The sequence below is a fragment of the Anabas testudineus genome, chromosome 1 (genome assembly GCF_900324465.2).
Source record: "Anabas testudineus chromosome 1, fAnaTes1.2, whole genome shotgun sequence".
NCBI classification, from domain to species: domain Eukaryota; kingdom Metazoa; phylum Chordata; class Actinopteri; order Anabantiformes; family Anabantidae; genus Anabas; species Anabas testudineus.
In genome coordinates this window covers 11,906,933-11,928,950 of record NC_046610.1, presented here as the reverse complement: position 1 = coordinate 11,928,950, position 22,018 = coordinate 11,906,933, and the positions used below count along the sequence as shown (strand labels likewise).

The 22,018-nt window shown below is 36.5% G+C and overlaps 1 protein-coding gene across 2 annotated transcripts in view; it reads left to right on the top strand.

Moving 5' to 3' along the window:
* ctnna2 (catenin (cadherin-associated protein), alpha 2) overlaps positions 1–22,018 on the top strand; it is a 263,561-nt gene that overhangs the window by 31,910 nt on the left and 209,633 nt on the right. For both annotated transcript variants that reach the window (XM_026360927.1, XM_026360928.1), the window contains exons 2-3: positions 1,096–1,200; positions 19,508–19,703. In XM_026360927.1, the coding sequence (XP_026216712.1) occupies positions 1,099–1,200; positions 19,508–19,703 (298 nt within the window). In that variant the 5' untranslated portion in view covers positions 1,096–1,098. The remainder of the gene's footprint in view (positions 1–1,095; positions 1,201–19,507; positions 19,704–22,018) is intronic.

Below are 22,018 nucleotides of genomic sequence, written 5' to 3'. Positions count from 1 at the left end.
ATAAATGTAACGATACCAGCATGTGAAGTCCTATAAATGTGTTTGATTATATACATATTTCCATGATTGTGAGATAACTGTATAAAAGACACTAGATGTTTTCTAGTGTTCATCTATCTTAACCCACTGTGTTTCCTATGTGTGTTGCCTCTGGCCCAGATCTGTCATTCTTATTCACATTCTTTATTCCCTTCTGCCTCATTGACATTGGCAGTACACTGGGCCAGTCCCAGCTGGCCCATTCTAAAAATGCTTACTGTAGAAACACATCCTCACAGTAACAACAGGCTTCTTTACCCATGCCAGCTGTTCAGTTCACACATTGACCTTATATAACCCCACTGAGCTTAAGGGTTTTAAAAACTGTAATGAAAAAAATATTGCAAGTTTCAGATCAGCTTGTCTAAAGAACTATACAACGGAGACTCATATTGCCAAGCTCACATCCATCAGAAGAGTATATGCTCACCTTTGTGACTTCTGGTTTAGACATTTTCAATAAAACAGCTGTTATGCAGGTAGTTAGGTTAACATAGTGAATTGAATTTAAGGTTAACTTTAAACCTTTTATGTCTCCATTCATGCCATTTCCTTCATGATTTCATTAATTTGGATGCTCTTATGGTCTAACATCATAGTATATTAAAATATTTGTAACTGAATGTTGTAATTAACATGCTGTTGAGAATCTGAACTAGCTAATACGTTTCTGCTAGATTTACTTACTTAATAAACTCTAGCACTGAAGAGAAACTGTGTATCGTAAAGGTGGAGTTAACTAAGGAAGATAATTACCCCCTAAACACCCACTACACTCTCGCATCTGAAATCTTAGCCAAATTAGCCATTTTTGTCAGTTTTGATCTAAACTGTATTTTTCAGGTGAATTATCTCAAAAGTGATAACATAGACCAGATTACAGGGACTATTTAGTTTCCACCTTTTCCCAACATCCTATTGATGTGTCTGTGTCTGACTATATACTGTAGTGGGTCTGAATACAACATGCACGATCTTTGAAGCTGTCAGGTTATGCATATGTTGAATTACTTGATCAAAATTGTAATTAATGATTTGCCTTCTGTACCAACAGAGACCATGACGACTGCCACCTCCCCCATCCTGCTGAAATGGGACCCTAAGAGTCTTGAAATCCGCACCCTGACTGTGGAGAGGCTTTTGGAGCCCCTGGTTACACAGGTAATTAAATTAGCTCTGTTATTCAAATGTAACCACAAAATAGCACAAAAAACACAAAATAGCCAGACTACTGAAGCTAAAAAATATACTGGAATCTGCTGTTCCTCTTAGATTAAATATGTTTTATATACAGTATACGTGCAAACTACCACTACAACCATGTTTACTCAATCAACATTCAGTAGTCTCTGATCAAATTTTTGTGAATTTAGTATTTAACAACAGATGCTTGTTATAGCTCCATAAGAGAGCAACATTTATTATTTTCTTGTTGAACCTAGTCTGCATCACTTGTATCGACTCAGTGCCGTTGACTTATTTGGCTTCCAAAATGAACAGGTGGCTAAACATGACTCTGATCATTCTGGCTATTGTGACAGACTCTGTCACTGTTGTTTAGATTTTGTAGACTTTGATTCTGAGTTTGCTTATCATACAAGGATCTAAGGTTCCAATCATTGTCACATTATTTGACTAAGAATATATGTTTTAAGTGAAGCTTCCACATTGTTAGCATTCTGAGACAGATTTTTCTTCAGGCTCAGAGAATGTCTAAAAATTAGCATAATGTCTTAATGGGGCTTACAAAGTACTGCAGTATAATATAATTATTGTTCCCAAGTCTGTCAAAAAGCTAATATGATACAGTATGCTGTTTAGAGTGATAAATTTCATATCTCAGGCAACATTTAATCTCTACTCGCTATTTGAAACTCATTAGGAGAAACCATTGTTTGCATGAAAGGAGAGATATCTCTGTCTGAAATATCTAAAAGGCTTTATTCTGCTTTGGGAAATAGATTATATTTTCTTCCCTTAAGACATTTAGATGGCAAATGAAGCATTTTTGTAATATTGTTTGCTTGCAGCTTTACAGATGTATATATGGATATGTGCAGCAGTACAGTGGCTTCACAAAGTGTTTAGATCCCTTTACTTTTTGCACACTGTCATGTGTTTTACATTATTGTATTTGTTTATTCATCAGGAACTATTGTTTGTGCATAATATTATTTTCATATTACATAGCTTCTGTAAGACAAGGAACACAAGACATAACATTTTTTTAAGCAATACAGTACATAGTCTTACTGCTCTGTGAGCCGCCATCTTCAGGTTGAGTTTAAGTGTCGGCCACTCAAGGACAATCTGAGACCTATCGCAGCCACTCCAGCATTGTCTTGACTGTGTAAATATGGTTATTGGTGTATTTGGTTGCATTCTTTGTTCCATCAGTTCTGACCTGTCCCTGGTGCTGAGAAACATTCCCATAGCATGATACGACTAATGCTTGACCACACAGTAGGACATTAGCTAGGAGATGGGCAGTGCCTGGTGTTTGCTAGCTAAGAGCTTGGAGTTCTTCCAAAAGAATTGTTTTTGTCTCATCAGACCAGATAATTGTTTTCCTCAAGCTCAGAGAAACACTGTGCAATTAGGCAAATTCCAAGCAGACTTTCTTATGTATTTTAGTTTTAACAGTTGTCTCTGTCGCCTCACTCCAGCAATAAAGCCTAATTCACAAAGCTCCAAATACCTATACAATTATTGAAGCATTGTACTCTTTGAAATCCTTATACCCTTTGCCTGATCCTATCTGTCTCACTACACTGTTATCTCAGGGGCCTACACAGTTTCTTGCAAGAAACGAATAGCTTGGCTTTTGTCCTGTCAGGCTGTAAGAATCGTGTACACAGATGTGTGCCTTTGTAAATTACAACTACCTACAGTATGGGCAAATCAGTTTATCCTCAGTTCAACCTCTAGTCATGGGCAAGGGTAATTAAAACCAGTAGGATGCACCTGACCACAGACTGAAGTACCACATGTTGTGCAGATGGCACATGTTTACAATGCAAAACACGAAGGGGTCCAAATACTTTCTGAAGCAACTGTACTTAACTAACCCTTATGCTTTTTGATTTTAATTAGATTTCTAATTTACCAACAGAGTTAACCACACTTCTCTTAACACACACACACACTGGTTGATGTGTTTACATGGTCATGTTATAGCACAGCAACTTTCAGGTTTTTTCAGTCACAGACCTATTAGGTCATGTGACCCAGCTTGTCTTTGAATTAACTTGTTTAGCGAAATTGGCAACTTTATTACACTGTGGTAATGCAGGTTTTAGGGATGTTTCATTGTTATGTCAATCACATGTTTATGGCTATAGCACAACCATATAAGAGACTGGAACACTTTCAAATATGAATCTATGCAAGTATGCATCCCTTGTGTTTTTCAACATGGCAACACATGGCTACATATTCTTTAACTGATCTTAAAAGATGTGTCTAAGCGCAAAACCGAGATCACTCTTTTGACCCTAATAACAAATTGTTTTTGGATTGCTTCATTTTCCCTTAAACAGCTCTTTTTGTGTTTGTCTGCTTGCTATGGAGAAAATCCATGGCAAGTAACCAAACGCCAAACAGTTAGGGAGTAGCAAATATTTCGCAGCCAAGCAAAACGCATAGTCATGAAAGAGAGCCCATTATAATTCCCAGTAATTCCCAGTGTGGTAATATGATTTTCATTGCATTGTTAACTCATCCTGTGCATTCATAACACCACACTGAGCACATACAGTATGAGCACATAAAGAAATGACTGAATATGAACAGAAGCTGAGCTTAATGAACCACCATTGCTTTTACCTTGTAAGGAAACCAAGACCTCTCTAAATAAAACATTTATAAATATACACAAATTTGAGACTGGCTTGGACTGAAATTTCCAGTTAGTTTGCCTTTACAGTTATTCTGTGTGTATTTTTTAGTGCTTGTCTGCCACATCTTGTTCCTATGGGTGGTCCTAAAAATGACAGGCAGGTAATTGCTTAATGTTTGTAGAACAAAAGGCTATTAAGCCTTCCCTGAATATATGATACAGAAATCATGACATGACCTTGACATCTCAATTTCGTTTCTTCTTTATTTATTTTTTAAATATAACATTTTTCTTTGGTAATAGTGTTGCTTAGTTTAATTCAGACAGTTTTATTCTGAGCATGTGAGCAGTGCTTTGACACTGTGATTTAAACAGAGATTTATTTATTTTTATCTCTTCAAACTACTGTTTACAAAATGATCTGTAACTTATTTACTGTTAGATAGATATTACTCATAATGATTTATCTACTCTACTGCACAAATTGTCACAAAATGCATTCACTTTGGGAGGAAACACAATAGCCAGCTCTGGTAGTCCATTTTTTCTGCAATTGCATTGGCAGTGTGAAGCATTGTTGGATATGAACGAGACATTGTGATTGTTTTTCTTGTCAATTTAGATGATTCAGTGTGTTTGTATAGAATAAAAGTTTGCCTTGGGAGTACAGACAAACAGTGTCCCCCTAACATTGCCTGAGATAGCAGGCTCATTTATCATGGGTAAGTCTCTCTGACCACGGCTACTTCTGGGCAGGTCCACACCTAATGATAATAGGGGCTTACTTTATCATGGTGTATGAAGGCAACATGCTGCTGATAAGTGAACATTTTATATACTGCAGCAATATTTTTAAAAGAATTATTAGATGCCTTGAGAGGCAGGTGTGCAAAAGCAAGTACTAGAAATTGTACTGTTTTTGTCTTGTGATCTTGGCAGCATATTTAGGTTGCTTTATCGTATTGCGCTTATGTAAATGTAAATGTGCTGATCCCAGTCTCACATCACGCAGTAATCGTTTCACAGTAGGAACTACTAATGAGATAAAAACTCTTCAAGTCAAATATTCAGGGCGAGAGGTGTATAGAGCCTTCATCAAAGCTTGTATTTCTACTGTCACACACCATTTCATCAGTGAAAGTGACACTTATTCTTCTCTTGTGCCTATCTCTCCCCCTCGCTCCCTAACACACACATGAAATCTATTTTAATCTTCTCATTACTTTATTGTTTTGTGTGTATTCAGTATTTGCTCCCACGTCTTGGTAACTCCCTTTCCATTTGATCTTAACTTGTAATGTACACAGAAATAATGTTATTTATCTGTGCTTTATTTGTTGTTTTGTTGTTGGACTTCCCTTTCGAGGAACAACTGGCAAGGACATACTATGAATATCCCACTTAAAATAATGGAGAGATAGTGAGCAGAATATTTTAATTACTTAGTCCTTTAGAGTTGCCTATTTATTTCTTTAATGTCAGGATCATTCAAGTCCACCAGTCCACAACATTTAGTGCATATTTGCCATTAAATGAACACTCTTTAGCTAAGAAATTCAGCATTAACACTCTGTTGTTGTTTATTGGGTTATGATCTCAGCATATTTTATGTTTTTTTAGAACTTCTTTTAAATTATTAGAATGAATATATTTACTAATGAGGTATACAAAAGATACAATATAAACACAATGTATTTTTGAACAGTTTACACCTCTTCCTGTGTATTTAAGTAAAACAGAAGTATATTTCCTTGTTTATCGGACATATATTTATCTACTGCTTCTGGTTGTTCTGTAATTAGGAAATCCAGTGGTTACAGTGCATGAGATATCTTAACCTCAAAGTGTACGAATATTGTATCCCCCCTCTTTGACTGGCAGTAAAACCTCTGTCAAGGTCCTTTTCTCATCAGTTTAACATTTAGTGACTGGTTATCGCCTAACTCCGGTAGGGGTCCTTAGGCAAACCTCTTAACGCTTACCCTGCCTGCCTTTGTACCTCATACCTCGATGTAAATCACTTTGGAAAAAAAAAGACTAAATGTAAAAATATAAATGTGAAATTAGGCACAAGCTTTACTCAAGATGAACCTGTCACCTGAATTTGTAGCATACCCTCTCATTATTCCATTAGTCCTTCCTAGTATTTTGAGGCTATTGTTATGATTCTATGGTATTGAGGTAATATTTTGCACAGGTTCATTATTTAGGTTGATTTGTTATAGTGATTTGATTTATCTTAGACCAGTGCATGACAAAATGTAACTAGATCAAATAAAGTTCTTACAGGGTTAAAACCTACCATGAGTACTATTTATGCAAAACTAAGTGGATTTACCGCCCAATCTCCCCACCCTAATTCTGCCCGTTAAATGGGCATTACATCGTTCGGATGTTTGGTTGTTGACATGATAATCTGCTGCCTACCCTGTCTGTGTAGTTTGACCAGACAGAGAAAAACATTTTCTGGTGATGGCCTACTATATTAGAGTCCGCTAACTCTCCTGTTTTTTAAACTATAACATGGCTAGTTTGTTAATAATGCTATTTCAAATGTCACCTCTTATTTATTAGCTGTGAACCCCTCTAGTTAGCAGTTAGGAGTTATTATTAGACAGTATGTACAGACTGATAATTGTGCAACTAGATCTTTGTTTGTCTCTCATTGTCACATGGGTAAAGCTGCATGGACAGGACCTTTAGGAAGTCCTTCATTGAAGGCAGAAACCGATGCAAGATAAGAGAGGATGGTTTAAACATGGTAAATGAACACACTACACAACATGAGTAATGTACTGTCTGTGTTGCTGCTCACATGATTCATTTAATAATGACATTTGGTGGACACAGCAGAAAATGTGAATACATTTCTTATTTCTTCAGATTTTCTTTGTTGTTTAGGTGAAAGCTATTTTCCTTGGCAAATTTGACTTCACAGCCTGGTAAGGGGATAGCCAGGTACCTGAAAGGCAGAGTTTTCTGTTAGCAGTGGATATTTTAACCCCCTTTGTTTTTGTGTATTATCCAAGCCCATGGTTTGGCTCTGAGCACTGGTTGGCACCTGACATACATACACGCACATCCTCTAGTCAAAGGGCTTAACATAAAAGGAGGGGCGATGGCGGCAGCAAGGGGATTAAAGCTCCATGCTGCATCACTGTCATAATCCATTAAGCTAGCGGAAAAGGAGGAAGTCTGAACCTCATTTTTTGGAGGCAAAAAGGGATATTATACTCATTGATTATAGTGTCGTTTCATTTTCATTGAAAACACAGAATACATTCTTCTTTGGTGATTTTGGACACTACTATGCTGAAGATGGACCTGAAGTGTGGAGAGTAGTCATAGCTTTAGGAATATGATAACAGTTTGTTGACAACAAGTATAAAATGTTGGGAATGTAATTACAGTTGCACCTTACAACTATTTAAAAATAATTGGTTGATAATTTCTTTGACTGATTGGATTCAGTTTCAACATCTCAATGCTGTTCTCTAAACAATACTAGTGAAACTATAACTTAACAAAAGTACATATAAAGTATGTTCCTAAACAGACAACTACATTTGCCAACTAAGTTTGTAAATTATCACTGCAGCTCTACATGTAATAAATCATTTCAGGAAATGTGATTTTGTTGAATAACTTTAAACGATCTCAATAAGAACCCATATGCAGCTATAAACATATTAAGGTATCCACTATTGGAGCATACCCAACATATCTATATTCTTTATTTATTTTAAAATAATCCTCTGTAAAATTGCAGTATTACCTGTGTTTTGAATGCAGGGTCTAGCACATCTTCCTCGTATTTGAAAACTAAGTGCTGAATAATAAGGGAAAAAGCTGACTGGATAGGGAGATGTAAAGCTTTTTATTCTTTATACTCTTTTCTGTCCCTTGTTTGAATTTGGATGACAGTATTTCTAAGAGACTTTGAACCTTGTGAGAGGGAGTGATGTTCAAACGCAGTCTGGAACCCCTGTGTCTTGGCATGCTACTCATCGGACACTGGCTATGTTACAAGAAGCAGTCCTTAAATTAAGTTTGAGGGAGAAGCAAGGGCATTTTGGACAGCTAGTAAAACTCTAGTATTGTGTGATGTTGTAGTATGATTTTAAAGATAATTTTTAAAATCAAGGGGTTAATGATTTTTTTTCCACCATGTTTTTTTGCTCAAGTGGTTAAATTTGTAATCTTGATTGATTTAATGTATGATTAAATGTATGAGTGCAAAATAGATTTGGCTTTATTCCACTTTTGGTATCTTTACAGCATGTGACATTTGGGTTCTTTTGTGACTGGCAAGCTTTGACGTGACTCCTTTGTCATGTGTGAAACATAATCAATTTCCTGTGCGTGCAAAACCATCTTAGTTTCATTTTTGTATTTTTATCTATTCTATCTTATGGGAAAGTAAGATCTTCTGCTACAGTCTTTATAATGTTTTCAGAACTTGTTTAGAAAGTTAATAAATGCAGCTGGCCAGTGCATTTATTTGTTAATCTGGTAATACTCTCACAACAATTTTGCCCTTGGTAACTCTCTACTGCACTCAGACTCCTGTTAATATGTTGCTGAAAATCAAGATGGTGTTACTTCAATTTTATCTGAATAATTCATAAGCTCTTCACGTTGCCCTCAGTATGTACTATCCACTGACTAACTTGTACACACAAGGCATGTCTCTTTTAAATGCTATTCTCTTTCATTCAATGTTTGTCTTTATTGCGCATCATATTCCGTTGGGGCTACACCATCTTGCGCTCTCCATCTTGCTATCTCTCTCTCCTCACTTTGCATACACCATACGCAGAAGCATCCATACATATACACTGTACACTTTTAACCAATGATTTGAGAAAGGCAATGACAGTAAGTAATACCTCGTTTTTACACAGTAGTATGATGAGGATGACAGCTGTGTCATTATGCAGAGTGCCCCCTGTTAGCTTCTGTCTTCTTATTACCTCTGCTAGTGCCTTGGGGTCAGGCCTAGATCTTGCGAAACACACTTTCATCTGTCTTCAGGGTGTATCTTCTGACACCTTGCTATGTCAGCATATGGCTTGCCCTAGGGTTCTGAACAGCAGCCATGCACAGATGCTGATTGCCTGCTCTCTAGCTGCTGTTCCACCATGGAAAATACAGCCTGGAAAGATTGCCTTGGAAACTCAACCCTGCTAGTTGCAACATTAACTAATATGGCTTAATGGAATTCACTCATCTGTAGTTTTATTATTTACATGTGTTCCTTCCTCCTTTGAAATGTAAAGAAATATATATTCCTAAAACATTTTTCAAAAACTGTAAAATTATTTTGAATCATAATTTACACATTTTTAAAGGTAAATGTTGCCTTGGTTAAGACAAGCCATACATATGAGTCAGAATAATAATTTTACTTTTTGAATTGTGACAATAACATTAAGGCATGAGTACTGTTCGTAACTGCATCTGTGAGACATTTTGCTTTTCTCATCAGAAATTAGAAATTATTACTTTTTTCTTGTATTTTTTTAACATCAAAAATGTCTGTATGTTGAATCATTTCAAAATGTTAGATTAAATGTTAGAAAAATGAAATGTTCTAATACACATCCTTTTTCAGTTACCTGCTTTCAAGGCTACCTATTTCATTAAACTCACTATTATAATGTCAAAAGCATTTATTTCCCCTAATTCCGAAATTAGTAAATTAAATTTACATTTATTATTTTTTGTTTTGTTTTATTTATTAGTGAGAGAGAAACCATGTCTGTTTACATGACTGTTCACATAATCATGACACTAAATACTGTCTGCGTCATCCCTGAAAGCTGTGGGAGCAGCAGAGGACAGTTCAAGGTCAGTGCCTTGTAACATTAGTCTGCGACCCAGGAAATTGTTGTGACGATTAAATTGATAAATTTTCTCACCAATGGTGTATCCAACCATACAATGATTCAGCTAGGGTGTTGCTTTCTTTCCCATGATGTGTGTTTGAGAGAGAAACACAGAGGAAGAGGATGAAAGGGAAAGACCAGACAGATAATCTGGGATTCTTACTGTCTGCATATTTTGCTGGAAGCAAGATTAGCACAGATGTAATTTAAATATGACCAAATAGCCAAAAATGTCTGCCTGTATACTTTCTCTATGTATATGAGATACATTTTTTCTGTTCTATTTTTTTACCTCTTGCAGTCCTCTTCCCCTATGACCTTGCACTATACTATAGCTTTGCTTAATGAACACAGTTTTATTATTTCACAAAACAGAAAATACAACAGCACATATAACGCTACTAATTTACTAACCAAGTTGAACTGCTAGACTGCTTTGAATTATAGGAAACAGTACTGCTTTAGTTTGTTAGAGTTGGTGTTAAAAACCTATGTGATATTCCCTCTAGTCCATCCTTAGGTACATTTTGCAGGAAGTTGCATCACTTTGGTTGCGTAGAATTGAACATTGTGGACATCAATTATTAAAAGTAACCCTTGGACATTAAGAATATGTTGGTATAGACATAGTGTGCACACAAGGCAGCCACAACTTGCTTCATTCTTCCTCTAAATCAAATGATTTTCTGGAGTCAAGAGTGTCTAAAATCATAACCCCTCTTACATCAAGCTGTGGGAAAATGTGTTGCCTGCATAGTCTGGTCTGTCTTTCGCTTTCACTGTAAATTAATCAAATCATGTGCTGTGCCCTGGTCATTTTCTAAATCATCCATCTTTACCTTAGACTTTGACCTGAAAAATAATTTTACAACTGATTTGGTTCTGAACACAATCTGAATATTCTGCTTCCAGCAGTCCGGTTTCAGTTGAAGTTTCTCAGTGATTCATTTGCCAGATCTGAGGCCAAGCAAATAATTACAGGTTGTATATTTTCCAAATGCCTTTGTTGGCATCTGTTTTGTAGGCACTCTTTTATTATACTCTTTTTGTCCTGTTTTTTACTTTCACTTTATTCATTTAGGAATTTGTTGTGCTGAGTTTAGTGTTAACCAAGCTAACCACTACCTGTTTGTTATCTGTTTGAATTACACTTGCAGCAGACCACCCACCATGCTTGAAAGCGGCTTGAAAACTATTTCTTTCTGGGGTGGCATGTTTTTTTGGTGGGCAAAACACAAACATTTTTTAGACTTCAACCACTGTTGTAATGATTTAATGACTGCTGACCATAACTTATACTATTTCAAAATTACATTTCAGAAAGCTTTTATGTGTTGTTCTTTTGGAATAGGCAGGATTTCAGTTACTGTTTTTAGTTATGAAGATTATGTAAAAATGTCAAGGGCTGTAATACAAAAAATAAAATGCACGTCAAATGAGGACTCATTGGCATCATTGGTAAACTTCAGTATCAGACTTTAAAAGGTTGGATTTGTGCGGAAATGTTCTAATTGGCCAGTGGTGCACATTGACTTCAGAACCCACCTTCCTGTGCTGCTGTTGTTCTGTTTTCCTTAGATTAGTCCCCCAAAGACTAATCCTTTGCTTTTTTTTACCTATTAGATGAATGGTATTTTTAGGTAGTTATATTCCAGATAAGGTGGATTTATTCTGTTTGTTTTTTTGCGGTTTTTTTAGGTGTGCTCATAATTATTACTGCAGAGAACAATGCACCCCAGGTGATAGTTGGGTCCAAAGTTTGACTCAGGCTCTGGAAGCTGTAGAATTATTTATTTATTTATTTATTTATTTATTTTCTAATGATTGAATAATGAATTCAAAATTGTCCTTACAAAACATCAGGCGATTTACGGCATGTCCACATGACAAGTACTGCTATTTGTTGACCTGCTCTGTCTGCATCTATCAACTCTATATATCAGAAAATGTAAATGTATCTCTAGCCTCAGAGATGCCAAAAATATAAGGTTTAGCATGGTAATGAAGGAATGGTAGGATCAAACAGAGTAAAGTACAGTGTGCTAAGAGGGTTACTAATGAGGAAATATTATGGAGAGATTGAAAGTCTATTGAACTGTCAATACAGAATGAATGAACACTGATCTTAGAAGTTCACCTTGCAAAATGTCAGAATAATTATTACAGATATTGCTATTGATTCCACTGACTCTGCCTACAGAATCATATTTTCTTGCCACTATTTGTTTTATTCTGTGAGACTCATGTTGGTAACGAATAAAGTTAGACCTGTTATATTCTTGTGTAAAAAATGCTAGCAGTGCAGAATTATCAGTGTCAATACTAGAAAACTGCTTAATCAACTTTTTTTTCTATTATTGATGCCCATGATCTTTCTCTTTGCTACCTAAAAACCTACTCAGGTATCAGTTTTAATATTCACTAATCCTCACTGCTTTGCACTTCAGCGCTTATTAATGTCAAAAGATATTTTTAATAACAGGGTTTATTTCTGAGTGAGCAGAGTTTCAGTCAGTCAGTTTTAGATATGTTTCAGTATATAGCTATACGGGATTTAGAGCTTTAGTGCTCCGGTGTTCAGGTGCACATGGGAGGTGTAGATCACACAGAATCTTGTTAAATAGCCTGGTCAGAAACAAACAAACTGCCACCTCTCGTTCATCCCCTATAATGCCCTCCTCCCTTCACACTTACTAATCACTGCTACTTCTTGCTCCACAACAGTCACCTCTTCTGCTCTTTGTTCTCTTTCATTTTCCTCATTCATCAACTCTCCATAGTACTCCTATCATCTTTCCATCACACTCCAGGCACCTGTCAATACATTTCCATCCCTATCTTTAATTACCTCGCCAAACTGTGCAAATCCATCTCTCCCTAGCATACAACCTAGCCTACAAGTCCTGATATGCCCTTTGTTTGGCCTTAGCCACATCTACCTTCACCTTAAGCTGTATCTCCCTGTACTCCTGTATACTGTCTTCAGTCCTCTCAGTATCCAACTTCCCTTTAGCTAACCTTCTTCTCCGGGCTGCAACTGATCGGTATGGAAGTATGTTTGATTGACAAATGTTTTAAGTTGGATGCCCTTCCTGACACAACCCTCTGCATTTAGCCAGACTTGGGACTGGCACAAGATGACACTGGATTGTGCCCCTTGTGGTTGCATTTATCATATCAGAATTTAGTGAAAATGTATGTGTAAATATACTTCTTAGTACTTATGTGTAAAGGCAAGCATCCACATCTTACATTGATAAAAGTCTTGATTTTAGGAAGCTGGTGTACAGGTAGATACAGTATAAAGTTTGATGATTAAGCAGTTAGCAGTGTTGTAGGTTTCAATACACTGGTGAAAATGCAGGGCACATCATTGCCTGAAGCGACCTCTGGATTTTGCACATATTGAGCACATTACACCACGATCATTTTATAAGGAATGTTTGCTACCCATAGAAATGTGCCAGAAGTTAACAGAATGTCTTAGGGGCTATGTACAGTATGTATGTGTATGACCATGCATGTGCTAACTTCACATGAATAAAACACTTTTCCCAAATATACAGTTAAATCACTGGTTCCATAGATGCTAGTCTCAGATGTTGAAAGTACAAAATTGAGTGGCTATGCAGAGGCACATGGATTTACTACAGGGTCTGAAATCCACCGACCAGTGGTCTGGAGAAGAAATGCCGCATTGCATTTAATACTGTTGGTCAGCGATAAAATGGGAGGCCAACAACTCCTTATACCCGAAGGAAAGCTTAGCCTTACTACTGCAGCATTGACATTATGTATTTCATGTTATATCTCTGTCTGAGCCTTAATGTTTTAGAACAGTGGAACCACACCAGTCACTGTAAAATAAGGTGTTACCTAATGTTATTAAACACAATAACTTTAAGACACTTTAGACTACTTTAAGGCAATATCTTACTTAAGTGGTCCAACATCGCAGTTTTTAGTACGTATTCATTTGAAATTAACAAATGAAAATCTGTATGCAAAGGCTATGATAAATTTACATTGATTTTTGTTTGGGAAGTGTTTTGTTTAGTAACACTCCAACAGAACATTTCATTCTTCACTCATGTATGAATGTTTGTTATCCAATCAGCAGAGAGATTCCTTACCTGCCTTGCAGTATAAACACATGACTACTAGGATTTAAAGGATACTGGCAGAGACCTAACAACTTATGATGTCAGTGTGAAAAATCAATGGAGGTGCATATGGTTTGCCTAAGGATACGGAACTTCTAGAACAGTGGTGCCACAATCTTGATGACTGCAGCTAAGCTTGTTTCCTCAAAACTTGTAGTATTGTAATAAAACAAAGAAACGTGAAGATGTGCTGTACCATAACTGACCATTTTGCTGTTCACAAGCTAGCTATATAATTTAAACAGTCATGATGTGAAGATGGAAAAAAGAAATACCTGTAGTTTATCCCAGTTTATCCCATTTCTCCCATACAAAAGTGCAAATGTGCTCTTGTGTCTTTTGCCTAGTTAATGTTGTATGCATCTATATTCCATTTTCACAGTTCACATTTACAGTTTTCACTGTTTACTTCATAGATAGAATGCAGACACATTTACATTTTAACCCTCCAAACTCTATGTACACATGCTATGTAAAAGTTATGCACATTTTTTTATGAATACCAGTTCAACTTTAGGTGGGAATTGTCATAAATATATACTTATGGTGTTTACATTGGCCTCTGGGTAACCACAGCATATCATGGAACATCTTATACTGTAGGTGCACTATTTACTTATAATTTTGTGTACAGTGCCGCTGTAGTTGAGCACACAGCAACATAATGAGCCCAACTGCATGTTTTTTTTCACCCTAGAGAAGTGTTCACATACTGTAGACATTTTAATTCTCTCCTCATCAAGCACTACAAAACCAGGCTAGAATTTCCCTCATCACTTGGCCAAGAAATAAATATTTTATACTGTTGCAGCATCTGTGTAGGCAGATCACAGACATTATGCCCCTATCTCTCCACAAGTCACAATGCCATTTGTCCAGTCACATTTTAGTCTTTGTAGTTTTATGTGTTTGCTGACTGATAAGTTTAAATGCATGTTGAGTTCACCTGTGCTTTCTTGGCCACTTTATCTTATACCGTGACCCAGCTAGGCTACACATGCCCATTAAATCAGTGTCTGTCTACTAGAACTCCTATAATTTACTTTATGCCTTTTCACCCTGCTGGGTGGTGATGTAGTAGAAGTCAAAGAAATGAATGCTCTATGAACAATTAGTTAAAATAGCTCTATACACGTTATAGAAAGTGTAGAATCGTAGGTCTGCATCACAAAGGCTGAGTCTGAGCACCCAAAGCCAAGGCAGAGAGAATGGCATAACATGTGCCTGTATAGAAATAACCTCAGCATGGTCTTGCATAAAATCCAAGGTGTGCTGCTGATACACACCATAAATGGGCTTGCCTACAGCCAATTACCAGCTGTCAGAAAAGGGCAAACCTGCCTTGCATAGACACTGAATTTATTTAGTTTTTTATTAAGCCACATTTGGATGCACTAGGCACACATTACTGTGACTCACTTCATCTCTTTTTCCAAACTACTTTTGTTTCTCCTTCCTTCCCTGAGGGAATTAGTCTGTGTGTTCAGTTCTTATTTTCTACTTGAAATAGGAATCGAAGGATTCCACAAAGTCATGACATACACAACATAGCTTGATGACACCACTGATCATTTGACTTCACAGTACTACAATACTAAACTAAGAGGACATGTTGGTTCCTTTACTGCTCTTGTTTATAAGGGACATAAGGGACAACAGAGATGAGCAAAGAAGTTTTATGATTTAGGTTAAATAAAGTTATATGATAAATCTATTGTAATTTTTTTTCTTGTCCCGTCCCATATTTATGTGATGTGTTTGTTTAAAAAAATTCTATTAGCAGTCAGAAGTCAACTAAGCAACATCTACATAATGTTTTGTAGAAAGCTGTACAAATTTAGTGTGATGTTGCATTATTGGTGCCAATATTCAGAACTTTTATGATGTGTATGTTTGTAAGTGTTGTATCTGTGTTTGCAGTATTGCTACAATACTTTAAGCATAATCATCACTTACAGTGCTATATGCTTACATCATGTTACAGCAATTTTCCCTGTTTTCTTGATAGAGTGCGAACTTGATGACTGATAGTATTATACATGGTTCAAAGGTTAAACAGCCAAGACTATTTTCATATATTGTGTCCCTGTGAAAGTAACAATGATGCCTCAGTAGGAAATTGTGCTGTCTAAGGACCTCGAAACACAATGTTGTTCAGCCTGCATCAAAAGCACATTTTTTCCAATATTTCCAGTGTTTGCATTAAAACTGATTTCCACACTTGATCTAACGTGTAAACTCTGCTGCCAATTTATGTACTATAGGTCTTCTAGATTAGTTTTCTGTCAGTGCTTCTGAAAGTACAAAGCCGTCTGTCAAAGTGGACTAATAAGGTGCAACAGCACTCACTAGTTGAAATGAATCATAAAATGTAGCCAAGGAGTATAAAAGGAGCTTGCCATTACCGCTGATTCATAAAGTGTAATATTATTCAAGTTTGTAACTGTTTGCAAATGTTGAAATATTAACTTCAAAAATTAAGTACATTCTCATCTATTAGTGCTTTCTGTATTTTATAGCTCATTGTGAGGATTCTCTGCTGTGCATGCAGAGACAGCATAACATTTTGATAAAAATAAGACAATTAAATCTGTATGAAAGTAGATAAATTCTATCTGCCTCAGTGCATGCTATGAGGTTATTGTGGGCATAATTAAATATACATTGAGCTTTTTAAGGCAGTGTTGCAGAACAAAATGTCAACAAGCCTTGACTTGACTGAGTCAGTCCCTGTGGAAGGCTACACGACACATGCAGTAGCTTTTTCCCTGTGTATTCCACAGCCCAATCCTGTGTTAATAAATAAATGAGTATTTGAAGATGAATCACGCAGACCCATTACTGATCTTCTCAGCTTCTCTTCCACGAAACGGTGTCAATGGACTTTATGCAGACATTCAAGTTGAATTTCATTAACCCTGATTCAGATAAAGGAGAAATCTGTACTTGACCACTGATGTCTAAGCACCTACTGTCCAATGTCTCAGCCCAGCAATGGCTGCAGTGGACATTATCCAAAGCTTACAATCAGCTTTCACTACTGTTAATTCTGTGACATCAAATCATAATTACATAGTAATCCCCATGACAATTAAATTGTATTACATAGTAATTAAGATGGGAACAAACATGGAAGTCTGTGAAACAAATGGAGGACAAAGGGAGGAAGTTGTGGACAAAGCATCTGACTTGAGCATGGTAGCATGGTTATGGGCAATCTTTTAACCACAACCACAATAGTCACCTATCGCTAACTTTATATTTTAACCCAGACTGTGATCATTTGATAGTTTTAAAAGGTGCATACATCTGATGATTTGTTAGTTAGTTGGTCTTAACCACTTCTGCAACAAGCCGATTTCAGCGAGTGTTAATCAGCTGTATAGCACAGAGGTGATGCTGAAGGTGGAAATTTCATTTTTGCACTACTATATTCTTTTGTATTAGCCCAGACACATTAGTCCACTGTTGATTTACTTCTTAACAATCATCACCAAAAAACATTATTGTGGTATGTGAGGTACAACATGAAAGAATAAGGAGTCTTTGCCTTTGTTACTTTGATTGATGGTGCTTGTGTAGGTTTGGGCGTCTGTCAGTGCTGGTGGATTGGTGCTAAAATGCTGTTTCTTTATGTGGGCAACCAGCATCTGTGTGTGTCTCTATGTGTGAGGTGGAGGGAGATTTTGTTTGTGGAGGTTTGTGTGTGCTGTCATGTGCAAATATAAGGTTAAGGTATTGATTCAGCAGACTTAGATTGAAATAAACACATCATTGCACTTAATTATGAACACACGTTCAACTGTGTAGGGTGATGTTAAGCAGATGGGTTGATGGTAAACAGATTTTAAAAATGATCATAAATCCTTAATTATAGTTTTAGACAAATACACTTTAAAAACCAAAGTACTGAAAATGCTAACTTACCCTTATATCAGTGTTACTATTCCTAGATCCGTCATGAGTGAGGACATACATCATTAAAACCCCTACGTAATGCAACCTAGACAGGACACAGCTTTGCTCTTAGCAGCTTTTTCAGAGTGAAAGCCTCTGATATATTCCAGACTAATCATATCACCCAATTGTGCAAGTTCTGCTGTCAGAGTGATGCCATTACAGCAGACTTGCTGACACAAGTGTATAATGAGCAATTCTGTCCATCTGCTCCTTTAGTGGCCTCAAACAGATGTGTGTTATTGTGTTCAGTGTCACCGGTATACAAGCAGTGGAATTCAATCATTATTGACAGGCAGCAAAGATTTGTTCTGTTCTGTTGTCTGGCCTGTAGGCTACTGTAAATAAGTTTCATGTGTTGCTTGTTTAGATGAAAACATGCAGTATAAACACAAACCGATTTGAGTTGTATATTCATACCCAAAGACAAAAAGGCTTCAACCTTCCAAATTAGTCACATTAAATCTATAGACACTAAAGTGCTTTCAGTGCAAAACTTCCTGTCCTCATTTTGTTATTTCCTAAGACCATAACTTTGAAACATAACCACTTAATTTCATTAACTCCAACTGCTGAGTAACTTTTGATAACTCAAAATAATTCAACTCAATTAAATGGAGAGTTTAAATTGACATTTTTTTGCCATTATCTTTGTGGGTGTATTTATGTTTCTCAGCGGTTCTTGAGTGCACCGTGTGATTACTGATAAGTCAAGAGCTTTTAACCTTTTGTGACTGTGTTCCTCACAGTTTTGTGCCGTATTTCAGGCAGAGTGCTGATCTATAATGGTTCCTTTTTGACTCCATCAAAACCTACTTACTCCATTAAAAACATGAACCATTATGCCATATTCACACTAAACATATGCTCTTGTATGTTTTCTTCTTGACTGTCTGCTGCGAAAGAAATCAATAGTTGTGTAACTCAATGCAGAAATGTTTCATGACTAGAAGCCTCCCAACAGCAAGTAGCTGATTACATTTCAAATATAAATTATACTCCAGAGAAACACTGAGCTCTTACTAATACAATCAGATAAAAGGGCTCTTTTTGTAAGATTCTGTAGCACATTATCCTATTGCTTTTGTGCAGTGCAGCCTGTCTAGAAGAGCTGAGATCATAGAAATTATTGCCCAAGGCTCAAGTTGGTTACAATTTTATTGCAATGAGACGGATAGTTTGATGGGCCGACTGTATTTTACTGAATTCCTACACAACCTGTGGGCTGAATATTTTAAGTGGTTGCTGTCTAAGATAAGAAAATGTACCTGAATACTGCTATGTACAATTCAGCATGTTTCTTTAGCAGGAATATTATTTAGAATTGTGTCATTATAGTTGATAAACCCAATATTACGGATAAAGACATAGCTATGTGCTATTTTGTTGGACTGTAGTTTAAAGCATTTTTTGTTGGCTAACTATACTTTCAAAACCAGGACAAAATGTACTGTCATCAAAATATAATGGTATTTTTAGAAAAGTACCAGAGAACAAAGTAAGAAGTAGAGCAGAAGTAGTAACAACTTTTATTTGTTGCTATTGAACTGAATTTTGAACTGAAGTGTTTTGTTTTCTGGTTTCTACACTACTAATGTGCCAAAACCTCTCCTGTTGTATAGGTGACTACCCTGGTAAACACCAGCAACAAAGGGCCGTCCAGTAAGAAGAAGGGGCGCTCTAAGAAGGCCCACGTCCTGGCAGTGTCTGTTGAGCAGGCTACCCAGAACTTTCTGGAGAAGGGTGAGCAGATTGCCAAAGACAGCCAGGACCTCAAGGAAGAGCTTATTGCTGCTGTGGAGGATGTTCGCAAACAAGGTGAGCTTGTTTAACACTACACTTAACTTACAACTTAAATATTGTTTTTATATTTGCTGTGATAGCTGCATTGTTTGTGCAATATCCCAGATTCTTGCCACCATCTATTGGTTCTCCTTGCCCTCAACAATATTGTCATTGCTTTTCTATAGCCCTGACATATGACTGTGGTTGCTAAGAACCTTTGTAGAGCACCATTTATCATCAGTAAAAGTTTCCCCAGATGCCCGCCCATATATGTTATGATATGTTAAACATGCCTCAAAGGCCTCATCTATGGTCTTGTTTTGTTTGTTCATATTTAATGTTTTGAGAAGTCAAAAGAAACTAGATAAAAAGATAAGAGATAATTTGAATTTTACAGTTACACATTTTTTAAAATCCAAAATTCCTTTGAGACAAAAAAACTCTTTAATCTATGACTGAATATCCTCATAAAGCTTTTCTGTGTCCAACAATATTTTGGATCATGAAACTACATTGGGTGAAATTTTTTCCTAATTATTTTTTCTTTTTATTTGCATAATGACTAAGTCGTTAAGGGGATAATAGAAATTACATTTGCTCAATCAGCAGTACTTTCACTGAGTTTGTAACAGCTTTGTTTTAAATTACAAAAATAACACTTCATATTTATTATGATTCATACACATTCACTGTTCTTGTACTGTTCTATGGTTGTGTAAAGCTGCTTTGTGACAATGTCATTTGTAAAAAGTGCTCTACAAATAAAATTGAATTGAATATTTCCTATTACCGGATAGAAAAGCACATAGAAATAGGCATAGAAATTCATACAAATGTTTCCAGATACTGTTGATTTTAAATTAAATGACACTAAATGTATCATATACTTATTTTCTGCAGTTAAATGCTGCATACATTTTAAAAACTAGTGTTTGGGGAACAGATCTATTGCCCTGAATGTCAGAACAAGTGAAATGTCTACACAACATTAGACAGATATAGAGTTAAGAGTGGCAAGGCTATTAAATAACTCCATTAAATATAACAGATTAGTACCCATTAGCTTTGAGCTTTACTTTGTACATGCAGCCTTGTGAATGTAATGAGCCTAATTCTGGAGTTGTTTACCCTAAAGTCATGCATCGTTAAAGAATCGACTATAAGTGATGTTGAGCCACCTTGCTGAATTTAAAGACATCATAGAGGACAATTTTCATTAGGAACTATTCTGAAACTTCAGCATGGATGCAACTCAAGCTCATGATCACATCTTACGTTAGCGCAGTGTCACTGTTGTCCATTCACTGTTGTTCAAAGTGTCTTTCTTATACTGAGTGGAAGACATTGAGCCTTTATGTGAATCAAATGTTTGTCCCCAGAATGGAATTGGATTCCCTGTTCAATAACTACAGCACATCAGCAGAACAAGCAAATGGAGCTGCGCATACGTTGTGTTGTAGCCGTATTCTTCATCCTGCACTGTCAGCTCCACTTTGCTGCTGCTGCTGAACACTGACTTCACTGGGTTGGCACACAGCTCTACTGAGGCGTGAAATAGACTGTTGCCATACAGGTCATCGCCACAACTGACATCAAAAGGACAAGATCAATCTTTCCACTTGTTAGGCATGCAAGCCAGAAAGCAAGGGTGTGTTAAAAGATAGAGGAAACTCCATAACATGAGGACATGTTTTGTTTTTAATTATGCACATATTTGCATTTGTATTGTGTCCACATGTGTATTGTGTCTACATTTATTTTTAAGATAGTTACACTTTCCTTTTGGATTCTTATGATGCAAATGCAATTACTTAAACCTGCTCTTCCCAGAAAATCTGCAGTTGCGAAAAGAAGAAAATTAACAGCTCATGGCCTAACCTTTTACTGTCAGCTCTTTAGCACACAAGTGCACTGAAGGGAACTCTCCTCAGTCTCTCTTAACACTCTACTATTTTGCTCAGTTGGATAAAATGAAATGTCAGGTCCTCTGGGAAAACAGTTTTAGGTTTACATTAGATTCATGAAGCCAGAATTCAGTATATGGTGACAGAAAATCTTATTTTACTAGACCTTTAGCTGCAGCTAGAGGTGTCCCCAGCAAATGGCATCATCTGCTCGTTTAAGGTCATAGTGAATTGTAAAATGTCTTTAAGTTTATCATCACCTCTTCAGACCTCTGTCTGTCTTTTTGACCTCATCACCCCAAAACCCTTTATCTGATCATGATTAAATTATGGATGCTGATTTTAGACCACAGAAGGGTTTAGTAATCAGGCCCTTTGTACTGTCACACTTCAGTAGCTCATCACTGGGCCAGGCAGACTTGTGGCACTACTGTGTGTGTGTGT